The 13,299-nt window shown below is 35.3% G+C and overlaps 1 protein-coding gene across 1 annotated transcript in view; it reads left to right on the top strand.

Annotated features, from left to right (window-relative positions):
* Positions 1-13,299, top strand: part of LOC131431202 (calcitonin gene-related peptide type 1 receptor) — a 228,978-nt gene that overhangs the window by 214,785 nt on the left and 894 nt on the right. Inside the window, 2 exon segments of the mRNA XM_058596780.1 lie at positions 3,675-3,798; positions 3,918-4,040. Coding sequence (XP_058452763.1) covers positions 3,675-3,798; positions 3,918-4,040 — 247 coding nt within the window.

The following is a 13,299-nucleotide window of genomic DNA, read 5'->3' on the forward strand; positions in this document are numbered from 1 at the left end:
ATGTTTTATATTGATAAATACAATGAAACATAGTGTAATGAAATTAATATAACATAAAATGATAGATGATAGATTACAAAATAATATAATATAATATATTATAAAACAATATATAAAATAACAGTTAATGTAGAGTGTCAGTTATGCTCTTCTATCTTCGCAATACTGCAGGAAGTAGAATATTTCTCTTCTAATAACAATAATAATATCCACATCTATAAAAATAATATACGTTATTATTATTGATGACGAATTAATAATAACAATAAATATAATAATGAAAAACAATATAATATAGTGCAATGAAATATATAATAAATAATAGAATGAATAAAATGATATGTTGCGATATGCTATGATATTATATTACTTGAATTTATATGTCATTTCTCATCCTCTCATTCTGCCATCAACGCATTTCTCGACCAATTGTCACCACAGACACACGTGTAGGCATGAAACAGGAACCAGTGAGGATCAAGCTCACCTTGTGACGACCTTGATAGTTTGTTAAAAGATTACTTTAAAAATGATAATTTATAAGGAAAACAAATTTATATTTTGCGCAGAGGTACGTAGTACTACTCATATTAAACCCTATAATATAATATAATATAACATAATTCAATACAATATTATATAATATAATAGAATACAATATAATATAATATAATATAATATAATATAATATAATATAATATAATATAATATAATAAAAAATTGTATAATATAATACAATATAATATGATATAATGCAATGCAGTATAACACCATACAACATAGTATATAACAACATAAAATAGTGTAAGACGATAATATATGAAACAATATGCTATTACACAATATAACACTTAATGTCGCAGTGTAAGTTACGCTCTTCTAATAATAAAAAAAAATAATAATAATACATGATGTAATAAACAACAGAATTATATGTTGTAATATACTATGATAAACATTGCACTTTAGGATGGGCTTCTACCTACAAGCCGTTTCGCACCCTCTCATTCTGCTACTAACGCAGAAGGCGACAGCACCCAGTCGACGCCGTTCTATTGACCAAATGTCATCATAGACGCTCGGGGAGGCATGAGATAGGGACTTGTGAGGAGTTATCTCACCATTTGACGACCAGGAAAACAATATATTCACATTTGTACATAAAATCAGCACTATTGAGTTATTGTTTTCTATTCAATAACATGTAAATTTATTGTTGAAATGGATTTAGTACACATAATGATTCATATTTTGAATGCACATGTGGTAATAATTAACGATAAATACCCAATACATCAATAAACCAATTGTGTAGTCACAACTTTAAACTCCTCAAAATCCTAACAAAATCATTATGAGATTTTATTCCAGCCTAGTAGACCATTTTTCATAAGCGTTATGATGTAAAACGAAGCATCAAAACTATGTCAAATCTATTTCGGAATGATTTCAAATTCAAGAAAGTTTTAAAATCAGCTTTATAATAAACATAATCCTTTTTATGAAAATTTCGTAATGAATAAACTGCGATTTTTTGGAATATGTGTGTGCCATGCCGTTTTGCCTCTCTCATATAGAAAGGTTATGCAATCACTGTGAGAACCGACTTTTGAACCGAGGCCCGGAGGGCCGAGTGTCATATACCATTCGACTCAGTTCGTCGAGTACGCAAAATGTCTGTGTGTATGTATGTGTGTGTGTATGTGTGTGTGTGTGTGTGTATGTGCGTATGTAACGTTTTTTTGCACTAACTTTTCTCGGAGATGGCTGAACCGATTTTCACAAACTTAGATTCAAATGAAAGGTCTTGTGGTCCCATACAAAATTCCTGAATATTATTTGAATCCGACTTCCGGTTCGGGAATTATGGGGTAAAATGTGCAAAAAATTGTGAAAATAAGTGCACTAACTTTTCTCAGAGATGGATGAACCGATTTTCACAAGCTTGGGTTCAAATGAAAGGTCTTGTAGTTCCATACAAAATTCCTGAATATTGTTTGGATCCGACTTCCGGTTCCGGAGTTATGGGGTAAAATGTGCAAAAAAATGAAAATATGTTTTCTAGCTTTTCTCATAGATGGCTCGACCGATTTTCATAAACTGAGGTTCAAATGAAAGGTCCTGTGGTCCCATACGTAATTCCTGAATTTCATCTGGTTCCGAGTTCCGGATCCGGAAATATAGGGTAAAGTGTGTTAAAAATTGTATACTATCACTGAAAAGGACGAAAAACCGTAAAAAGTTTAGTAAATCGACCTCAAATCTTCTCCAATTAATAGGGGGCAGCTAATCGTTCACTGCTTGAACAACGAAATTTTACCTAATTAACTGCTTATATCTTTATCACTAAACACACAGAGGATATAGAAATTAACCAAAAGATTACAATTCTCAAAAGGGAACTCACCAGAAAAATGGTCACAGGGAATTAAGAGATTTTTCCATCACTTGCAGAATGGCTCGCTGGTAAACCTAATGCTACAGATACACTTTCAAGAAAATACAAATAGTACCACTTCACTTTAGCAGCAAATTTTTAAGCGTTAAGCGGTTTTAATAACATTGACATGAACTGTCCTAGAATACATTACTCTCAGATGAAATTGAAACATTTATACTGTAGGAATATCTATTTAACACATGGAAAACTTGTTTTACAATTAACTGTTATATTCTTCTGCATAATTTCACTTACATAAAACGACCACTACGTAACTAACATAAATGACATTCATTTACCATTGAAAATTTTCAATATGAAACGCTTCTGGTTTTTTGTTCTGCGTTTTGCTGTCTTCCTTCTCCGCCAAGTGACAGCATTTGCAATATTGTAATTTTGTGATCTGCGGATTCTCCGTGCGTTGGACATTACATGGATTCCAATGAACAATGCAACAATATTCAACTTTCACAAAGATTGAATGTCTGTGTGTTTGGCAGTCTTGTCGAGCCAATTTTATTTCTCTCTCCTTTTTCAGAATGCTATCAGGAAACCAAAGGGGAAAAAAATGGCGGATGCATTGAAACTGACTTTGTTTCACAGAAAAATACAAGACTTTATTTTTATCGCGATAACATATATGTTTTTATGTACTAATCGCATCTAAACTAAATTGTCTAGACTTTGTCACGGTAGATTTATGATACAAGCCTTCAAAGCCGAGATATTCGATGAACAAGTAGAGGTATGTATTTCCGAGCGTTCCAATTTTCATCAGTTCTTCAGTCAGAAAAAATACAACACGACCGCTAACTCATTGAATCATTCTACAAATTTCAAAGAGTATTCTCAACTAAATTTCGAAGACATTGTCAGATGGGATTTCTATATTCTGCACCGTTTCCAAGCAAATTTAATTTGAAACGGGAAAATAGCAAAAAACCTACCACTTTACGGTACTGTCCTCAGCCCTTAAGGAAGCAATATCGAACCCATTAACCGAAAATTAACATTCTGCACAATAGGTGAATAGTTTTTAATACTGAATAATTTTCTAACACGCCATACCTAAATTATGTTTGCTAAACCCGTTTTAAAGCACTGAAAAATGTCATTTTTGTTTTTGTTTATATAGAATTAAGTACTTTTCCCAAAATATATTCTCCTTTGTCGAATGAAATAATATACAATCCACAAAAATTCCACACCATTCACACAATAATCCCATTCTTAGGGCGACCCTGCTACTCGTTCCGCTGCTTGGGCTCCAGTACATGTTGACCCCCTTCCGGCCGGGACCGGGTCATCCCTACGAGCGGGCGTACGAAACGATATCCGCATTCACGGCTTCATTCCAGGTAGGTTGTTGTCATCGTAGAAACATCGGTCGTGTGGAAACCGCACCGATTCGTCCCATCTTTTCCGTGCTGATGGTTGCGGTTTTCGACTAATCTCTGTTCTGAACCGATTTCCGCAGGGTCTATTCGTAGCCGTCCTGTTTTGCTTCTTCAACGGAGAGGTGATCGCACAAGTGAAGCGGAAGTGGCGAACCGTGTTCCTGCGGACGCGAACCAATTCCTACACGGCGACGCAAGTGTCCGTAAGTAAATCCCTTATCAAAGACGCCAGACGGTAGTGAGTTCCGGTCCTCTCCCGGTTCCCAGGTAGCCCCTTCTATTCGAGAGGGTGAGCCCGGATCCGTAACAGCTTAACCGAGACAGCGAGGGATCTGAACTAATGTTGCAAATAATGAGGCAAACTCGCAGCCATCGGGCGTTCTTTACTAAACAAATAACTTACCTCCCCATTCCATGCTTGCAAACCCGACTGTAATCTCTTCGAATCCGCCTACTGTTAAAACTACCTCTTCTCCTTCCCCTCCTCAATCACTTTACTCTGGTGCTCAAACAATCAACTGGATATTTAACTATGTCTACGCCTTATTTCTACATCTATGTATTTGTTGTTTGACCGCAAAATTTACCAACAATCAACCAAAATACAACCACATCCTGCACAACTTCAACCAAACACGAGAAGCGAAAGATTAGAAATCCCTCTATAGTGACTGTATCTAGTACCTACTGCTAAAAATCAAACTGTCCACCTACACAACAAGCGCTATTCGATGTGATGATAATCAGACCAAAACAAAAAAAAATATGCAAAACAAAAACGAAACCAAAAATCAATCTTGTATGTGCGTCTCTTGTGCCGTTGTGTAATGTAATAAGGTTATCTGTACAATTACAACATGAAATCATCAAAGCTGCAATAAATAGATGAAATGTTTGTAAAAGTTGTTAAACAATCTGTCATTTATTGATGTTTTTTTTCATTCCTTCTAACTCCGTCGTATGCCCACTTTCCACATTTGTTTTTATCATATTGCACTAATATTCCACCATCTGGTTGTTTTCCTGTTTGCTAGAAAAACCCGAGAAACACTTGCTTATTTAAATACATTTAGGGGTTAGCTAAATTTTGTGCTAGGGCACATAACCGTTTTTATTAGTTTTACGTTTCGTCTTTGACTCATCAGTGCAGAGCAGTTCACTGCCGAGTTTAGCACTAAGCAGTTCAATTTGAACTGCTCTGCACTGATGAGTCAAAGACGAAACGTAAAACTAATAAAAACGGTTATGTGCCCTAGCACAAAATTTAGCTAACCCCTAAATGACCTAACCTGCATCGGCCAGAAATAGTCGAAAACACGTTTTCGTTCGGCACGTCAGAAAAGACATTGCACTCCGTTGCAAAACAAAAAGTGTTCTGTAAGTAGCAGAAACTTTACGTCTGCTTAGCGGTTCAAATTGAACTGCCGAGTTATTTAAATAGTTAATAATATTTGAGTGATCACAGGACATGGTATTGAAAATTCAGATGAGATTTCACATTACATTTCATTCTACCTCAGTAGGCTATTAAGGAACATTACGGAAAACTGCTGAAATGCATTAGTGCTAGAATTTATTGGTCCTACACTCATTAGAAATTGTTTATTAGTTTCTAAATTGTATGTACCAACTTAATCCTAGCATTAAAATAGGTTATTTACTCAGTTCTATACTATGTTCACACTACGGAGATAAAACATGTTTTATTACTTTTTTTCATGCTTCATCTTTGACAAATCAGAGCATTTGCAGTTTGTGTTGAACTGTTAGTGTGAATTAGCAGTTCACCATAAACCGCGATGCAGGCGTCTAATTTTTTTTGAGAGACTCTTTTTTAAATTTAACGCCAAAAGCAAAGTCTTAAAACACGTTCTATGGTCATAATCTGAGCGTTGAAATACAGCGCAGGAATCACCCAGTAAATGAGTTTACTCTAATGTCGTTCCACGGCGATAAAAACCAACGCCGACTCGATCGTTGATCCGTTTACCCATTGAAAAAAAAAACGAATGATGTTTTTACGTAGGACTACGTCCTTGTTACAGGGTGAGTCATTTTAAGTGGAAGTATTTGTTTCTGAACAAAATATATGAAAAAAAAACTTTTTTTTCACCTCGATTATAATTTATTTTGGTTCAAGGAGATATATTACAGGTATTTGTTTAAAATGGTATCGCGTAAATGGCAATCTTTGGCCTTGAGTGCAAAATGTGCTCTTTTTTCGGCGTTTTCCATCGTTTTGTATCGGTATGTATCGGTCAATATAGTCAATATAGGCAATATCGATTTCACGTCGTATGTTGTCTTTGAGTTGAGCTATGGTTCTTGGTTTATCAGCGTATAACTTGGATTTCAAATTGACCTCGTCCGGGGAACAAGGGACGTATCTAATCGATTGTCAGTCGAGCTGTATGGCATGTTGCACCGTCCTGTTGAAACCGGTAGCCATTCAAACCATTTTTACGAGCAATGGGCATCACAAAATCATTTATCATAGCTCGTTAATGATCGCCATTAACAGTTTTCGTTGCTCCATCATTGTCTTTGAAAAAATAGGGACCAATCACCATATCCGCTCAAACACAAAACTGTACCTAATAGTACTGTTGTTGTACCGTTGAATTCCACTATGTTATATCACGTCATTACACTCTCACAAAGTCACTATTTTCACAGTCACTATTTTTCGAAAGTGTATAAAACGTTATAATACAGATACGTATTTCGGAGTGCTATTTGCATCCTTCTTCAGTGTATAGTGTATTCTCTGTAGGATCTTTTGTAGAACCTAGTAGAGTTTTCAATTGGTAGTTCATACTGCTGAACACTAAATCTAAACCAAATTTTCTTAGTTTTGATTTTAGTGGGTGTGAAATGTTTTGATTGAAGTCCACTGATATTCTTTTAAAATTTTCAGAAGGGGGGGTCAAAGTTGTAAGTGATTGTTTTTTCAACAGTCTTAATTTTTTATCGAAGATGGTTTGAATTGTATGCTCTGGATATCCATTGAACTTTCCAATTTCGAAAATAAAGTTTTTCTCTTTTATCGCAGCATCTTTTCTAAGGGGCAAAGATAGCATTCTGTGAATCATATGGTGGAATGCTGCCATTTTGTGTTGATGGGGATGATTAGAAGTATTTGGTATGACACGGTCCGTATTGGTTGGCTTCCTATATATTTTTGAAGATCATGAACTCTCTACTAATGACATAAAAATCTTAAGACAAATTTCCAATCCATGGAAATTAGATTCAGCAGAAAGTTTAGAAATTTTCAAAAATAACTCCATCTCTTTATTAAACCGAGACCAAGGCAATAGATCTTCTTGGCTTTTCCAGTTACTACCCATATCCAAGATAAAAACAAACATAGAAAACACTTAACTCTTCCAGTTTTCTGTTACCTGTTTTTACCTTTCATTTTGTGGTTTACCTACTTACGTTTCTACCTACTTACGTTTGTATAAAAGGAACTTCATTGCAGCATTCTTTCAATAAACTTATAAAACCGATACACTGAAGAAGGATGCAAATAGCACTCCGAAATACGTATCTGTATTATAACGTTTTATACACTTTCGAAAAATAGTGACTGTGAAAATAGTGACTTTGTGAGAGTGTAATGACGTGATATAACATAGTGGAATTCAACGGTACAACAACAGTACTATTAGTGACAACATTCTACTAACAGCTCAAACAAAAATTTAGTGACAAAACTGTAACTTTTTGGTCGTATAGAGGCCGTTTTTCAATGAATTGAGGGTTTTCAGTGGTGCAAAACCTATATTTTTGCTTATTAACACAAAAGGAACTTATGTACTAACTTACTAACTAATACAGAGAGCGAATCGATTCAATTGAAGATTGCATCGATTTTTGTCGGAATTTGCTTATAATATTATGTGACATTACATCTAATGGTTCTATATTTGTGAGTCTGTGTAACTCATTTGTACTAAACCAGGGAGGACGCTTCAGAATCATTTTCAGAATTTTATTCTGAATCCTTTGAAGCGTTTTCTTCCTGGTGGAACAACAGCTTGACCAAATTGGTACCGCATAAAGCATGGCTGGTCTGAAAATTTGTTTATAAATTAACAATTTGTTTTTTAGACAGAGCTTAGAATTTCTGTTTATAAGAGGATATAAACATTTAATATATTTATTACACTTTTCCTGGATTCCTTCAATGTGATCCTTGAAAGTGAGTTTTTTGTCATACGTTAAACCTAAGTATTTAGCTTGATCAGACCATGCCAATTCCAAGCCATTCAATTTGAGAATGTGATTATTGTTTGGTTTAAGAAAAGAAGCTCTTGGCTTGTGAGGAAAGATAATTAATTGCGTTTTTGCTGCATTTGGTTTAATTTTCCATTTTGACAGATAATCACTGAAAATATTTAAACTTCTTTGTAGGCGACTGCAGATCACTCTTAGATTTCTACCTGTGGCTAACAGACTTGTGTCGTCACAGAATAGCGATTTCTGACAACCAACGGGTAGATTTGGAAGATCAGAAGTGAAAATATTATACAAGATTGGAGCTACACTCGAACCCTGCGGAACACCGGCTCGTACGGGTAGCAATTCAGATTTACAATTCTGATAGCTAACCTGAAGAGTACGATCAGTTAAATAATTTTGAATCATTTTGATCAAATAAATAGATAAATAGGAAGCTGGAAATCAGACATTTTTGCTATTAAACCTTTGTGCCAAACACTGTCGAATGCTTTTTCTATGTCTAGAAGAGCAACTCCAGTGGATAACCCAGAAGATTTATTTGATTTTATCATGTTCGTTACTCTGACAAGTTGATGAGTAGTTGAATGTTCATGACGAAATCCAAACTGCTCTGGTAAAAAAATTGAATTCTCATTTATATGAGTCATCATTCTTAACAAGATAATTTTTTCAAAAAGTTTACTGATAGAAGAAAGTAAGCTAATTGGGCGATAACTTGATGTTTCTGCTGGGTTTTTATCAGGTTTTAGGATAGGAATTACTTTAGCGTTTTTCCATCTTTTTGGGAAGTAAGCTAATGAAAAACACTTGTTGAAACAAAAGAAATGTTGTTAGCGTCTACCGCATGTGGCATTTTGCACACCCCAATGCATGCGTTGACATTGTGTGCGTGCGAAAGAATAAGGAAAAACTCATTTATTTTTATAACTCGCACGAAATCTTTCGATAAAAACGTTTATCAGGCACAATTTATATACGAATCGATAGAAAAATTAATTATCTAGAATCGTATGTTCTTGGAATTTCCGTTTTCTTTCCCGTTTTCTCACAATTTTGGGTAAAGTGCGTGAAACCCCGGGATAGGCAGCGAACTCCCGTGACCACGGCGAAGCGCTACCTTTAAATGGCTCTCCCTGTTTTTATATAGGAGGTATATTATTTTACCCAAGTAGCAAACATTGTTCTTATGTTGTATTTCTTAACTCTTCTCGCAACGATTGTGAATTTGGAAAAGCGCACGAGGGGAGGGGATATGATGTTTAAAACGGCATAACTCCGAAACTACTGAACGAATTGCCACAAAACTTGGAAAAAATAAGTGATATAAAAAAGTTATTCGATAGTTCGAATATATTTATGAAGATAAACAGCCTTGCGTTATAAAATAATCATTATCAGATGGACGATTTTGAGCGATTACGTGGAAATAATGATGTCATACAAAATTCTATAACGAGGAGGGAGTAGCAAGTATTTATAGCCATGGAAGCCAAAGGTATTGTAGATCTATCAGGTGTACAGCTTTTCTTCCACCGTTTTTTTCAAAATTAAAAGCTTTATTGCGAAAAAGTGCTTACAGATGTATTATTCAAAGTATTGTCCGTCGCTAGCGACAACTTTCTCCCATCTTTCCGGAAATTTTCGGATCCCGGCTCGAAAAAAAGGAGTCCTCTTTTGACGCTATCCATGAAGCAATCCATTTTTCCAACTCTTCAAAAGATTGAAAATGTTGATCTGCAGGCCGTGTGCCATCGAACGGAATAGGTGGAAGTCAAATAGGGCGACATCTGTGGAATACGGAGGGTGGGGCAAGACTTCCCATTTCAGCGTTTTCAGGTACCTTTTGACCACTTTTGCGACGTAAGGCCGAGCATTGTCGTGTTGGAGGATGACTTTGTCCTGTCGCTCTTTATATTGTGGGCGCTTTTCTTTTAGCGCGCGACTAAGGCACAACAGTTGCGTTCGGTAGCGATCTCCTGTGATGTTTTCTCCCGGTTTTAGGAGCTCGTAGTAAATCATACCGAGCTGATCCCACCAAAAACAAACCACAACCTTGGCGCCGTGAATATTTGGTTTTGCCTTCGACGAAGTAGCATACCCGGGCTTTCCCCATGATTTTCTGCGTTTAGGATTATCGTATCGAACCCACTTTTCATCACCGGTTACGATTCGATGTAAAAACCCCTTACGATTTTGTCTTTGAAGCTGTTGCTCACATACAAATAGACGGCGCTCGATGTCCCTCGGTTTCAACTCATACGGCACCCAGTCTCCTTCTTTTTGAATCATGCCCAGGGCCTTGAGACGTTTTGAAATGGTTTGCTGACTCACTCCCAACGATTCGGCAAGCTCTTCTTGGGTTTGGCACGAATCTTCATCAAGCAATGCTTCTAGTTGTTCATCTTTGAAGATTTTTTCTCTTCCACCACCAGGTTTGTCTTCGACATTGAAATCACCATTTTTAAAACGTTGAAACCACTCCCGACACATTGTTTTACTCAGAGCATCATCAACGTAAATTTCTGAGAGCATTCGATGCGGTTCAGTGGCATTTTTTTCGAATTGTAACAGAAAAGTAAAAATCCCGCAAATGGCGAGAATTGGGCACAAAAACAGACCTTTTCGAGCGTGAATAATACGAAAACAAAAACAACTGTCACTGAAACGGCGATGACAATTCGTTAGACACTGTACATGGAAAGAATTCCGTTACTGCTGTCATGATTAGAAAATCATGAAACCAATCATTTTAACTTCTCATGAAACCATGAGCAAAAAGTCTTCTCCCATGAAAATTAATCATGGTCCGGAAATGCGTTAATTGAGAAATGTATTTCCTTTAGAGCTCGTAACTCCAATTTTCTATCCGGATTTCACTTTGAACCCTCTGCCTCAAGTGATGTGATGGATTGTTTAATAGATTAATGGTAAGACAAAAAGCAGACATTGAAAAGCATGAACTACTGCAAAATTTTACTTGATCCTTAGGCATATTCATTTTATAATTGTGTTGGTTTACCCACCGGCTGACAGAGAATTGACAACATAAAGATAATGAACCGAAAATTGACATCATAAGTTTTACATTTTGTATGAATATATTTGAAAGTATTCTTGCATATTCGATGGGACTGTTTTTGTTAAAATAATATTCCGAGAGATAACGTAAACCGAAAAATAATTTCGACTGTAAATTAGGAGCACCATCTAACGAAAATTAGTTTTTTTTTATTCAGCCAGTTTGATTAATTTGTTTCATAGATATAAGAACACAAGCTGTATTGATTCACCTAAATATTTCAAATAAGGCGATTTTGCAAACGATGTTTAGAAAACAAAAAAGGAAAAATTTATCCGCGGTATTTGCAAGAGTTCAACATAGAGGTTTGATTCACACGTGTTTTTTCATGCAGTTCGTTTATGTTTTCCAAATTCTGAAACAAATAATCAAATCTGGAGCAATGAACGCAAGTAAACACTTTATTTTAGGTGTCGTGGTTATTCAAAAACATATTTAAATTGTTGATGCTTCAGATTAAAAGAAATTCGTTGTATTTTTCACTGTTTTGCTATTCAACTGTATATTATTTGAGACATTAGTTGAAATCGTATAAACAACGCTAATCCGAGAACTTTTAATCGTGGTGTATTATCATAACATGAAAGTATACTATTTTCCCCAAATCATTACTCGTTTTGCTCATTTCTTGAAACGGAATTTTGCCCGTGTACACACTCACTTTAAAGGCATTATTATCTATGTATTTTGACCAGTCTCAGCCGATCCAGCCACCTATCGGAAAACGGCGGAAGCAAAGTTGTACACCTGATAATATGACGAGGATGTACGGAAGTACGTTCCAAGCACATATACATATGAAACTCGGAGGTTACTAAGAAGGTATTTATAGAGAGAAATGTTTGTGACAAAAGGGTTCAAATATAAAACTGACCCAATTTGTCGAGAATACCACGAAAATTATGATAATTGTGAGATTTGAGATGGGACACTGATCATTCGCAACCTGAACATGAAAGTATTGTTCAATCGGGTTGTCGTCTAAGTTGTGTTTCACTACAATTATAGTATAAATGGGAAGGACAATTTCTAGAATTTTTGTCGGCCATGCCTCCACGAAACATTTCCGAGCAACGTCCGATAAATCAGCTAGTAGAATTGAATTGAACTTCTTTTTACGAAGTGGGTTTGTAAAAACAAATTAAGTTATTTGGGATTTTGTTCGTAAAAGGAGTTACGTAAAAAGAGGTAACGTGAAAAAAGTTTTTGTAAACGGAGGTTTGGGAACATCAGTATCAGTTTATCTTGGTGATGTTATGTTAATAATAGCGTTAAGCCCTTTCAAGTAATTACTTTTTTATAGAGCGACTTCCGTAGTAAGGACCTACATTCACTTCACTTGAATGTAAAAAGGTGATGATGTTATCTCGAAAAAAAAAAATATGGTTCAAGGCTCCATGCTACCGATTTCTTTAAATTTTTTTTTTCGTTTGTCGAGACATTTCATGGATTTCTGAGACATCATTCAATTTCAAACTACAATCTCAACAATACCGAAATCTTTCTAAATTCCAAATAATTTTCTGGACAAAGAATTCTTTCGTGATTGCTCCAAAAATCTACGATAAATGTCTTTCTAAAGCATTTGACGTCGAAAAAGTAATTCTAAAAAAGCAGAAAATTTGCATTGAAAATAATCGCATTACATTGAAAGTTCACAAACCGCATATAATAGAATTTCGTGAAAAAGACTTCCATGTAGTTAAATAGGCATATTGACTGTGGAGAAAATTTTCACATTTTTTTCCTTTTTGACTAATTCATTCAAAAAACGTTTACCAGTCTGTTTATTGTTTCGCCTTACACTAATGCAGTTCATAACAAAAATTGCAAACAAAAAATATTTTTTTTATAATTTAACATGTTTCGAACGGGGTGCAACTTTTGTCTTTCGCTTTGATTGTTAAAAATAGTGATTTCATTTTCTTATTCAAACAATAGATACATATTGAACTACTAACATAATGCTAAATTATTGGCAATTATAGTTTCTGAAACAGTATCCCGTTAATATTGAATAACCTAGTTGAGAGTGTTTGGGAATTCACACAAAATTCACACAAAAACCGGATCTTCATATGGTAGGTTGTAATACTTTGAATTAGGTAAATCTTTTGAGTTTGTGTCCTGAATCC

This window comes from Malaya genurostris, chromosome 2 (genome assembly GCF_030247185.1).
Source record: "Malaya genurostris strain Urasoe2022 chromosome 2, Malgen_1.1, whole genome shotgun sequence".
In the NCBI taxonomy this organism is placed as follows: Eukaryota; Metazoa; Arthropoda; class Insecta; order Diptera; family Culicidae; genus Malaya; species Malaya genurostris.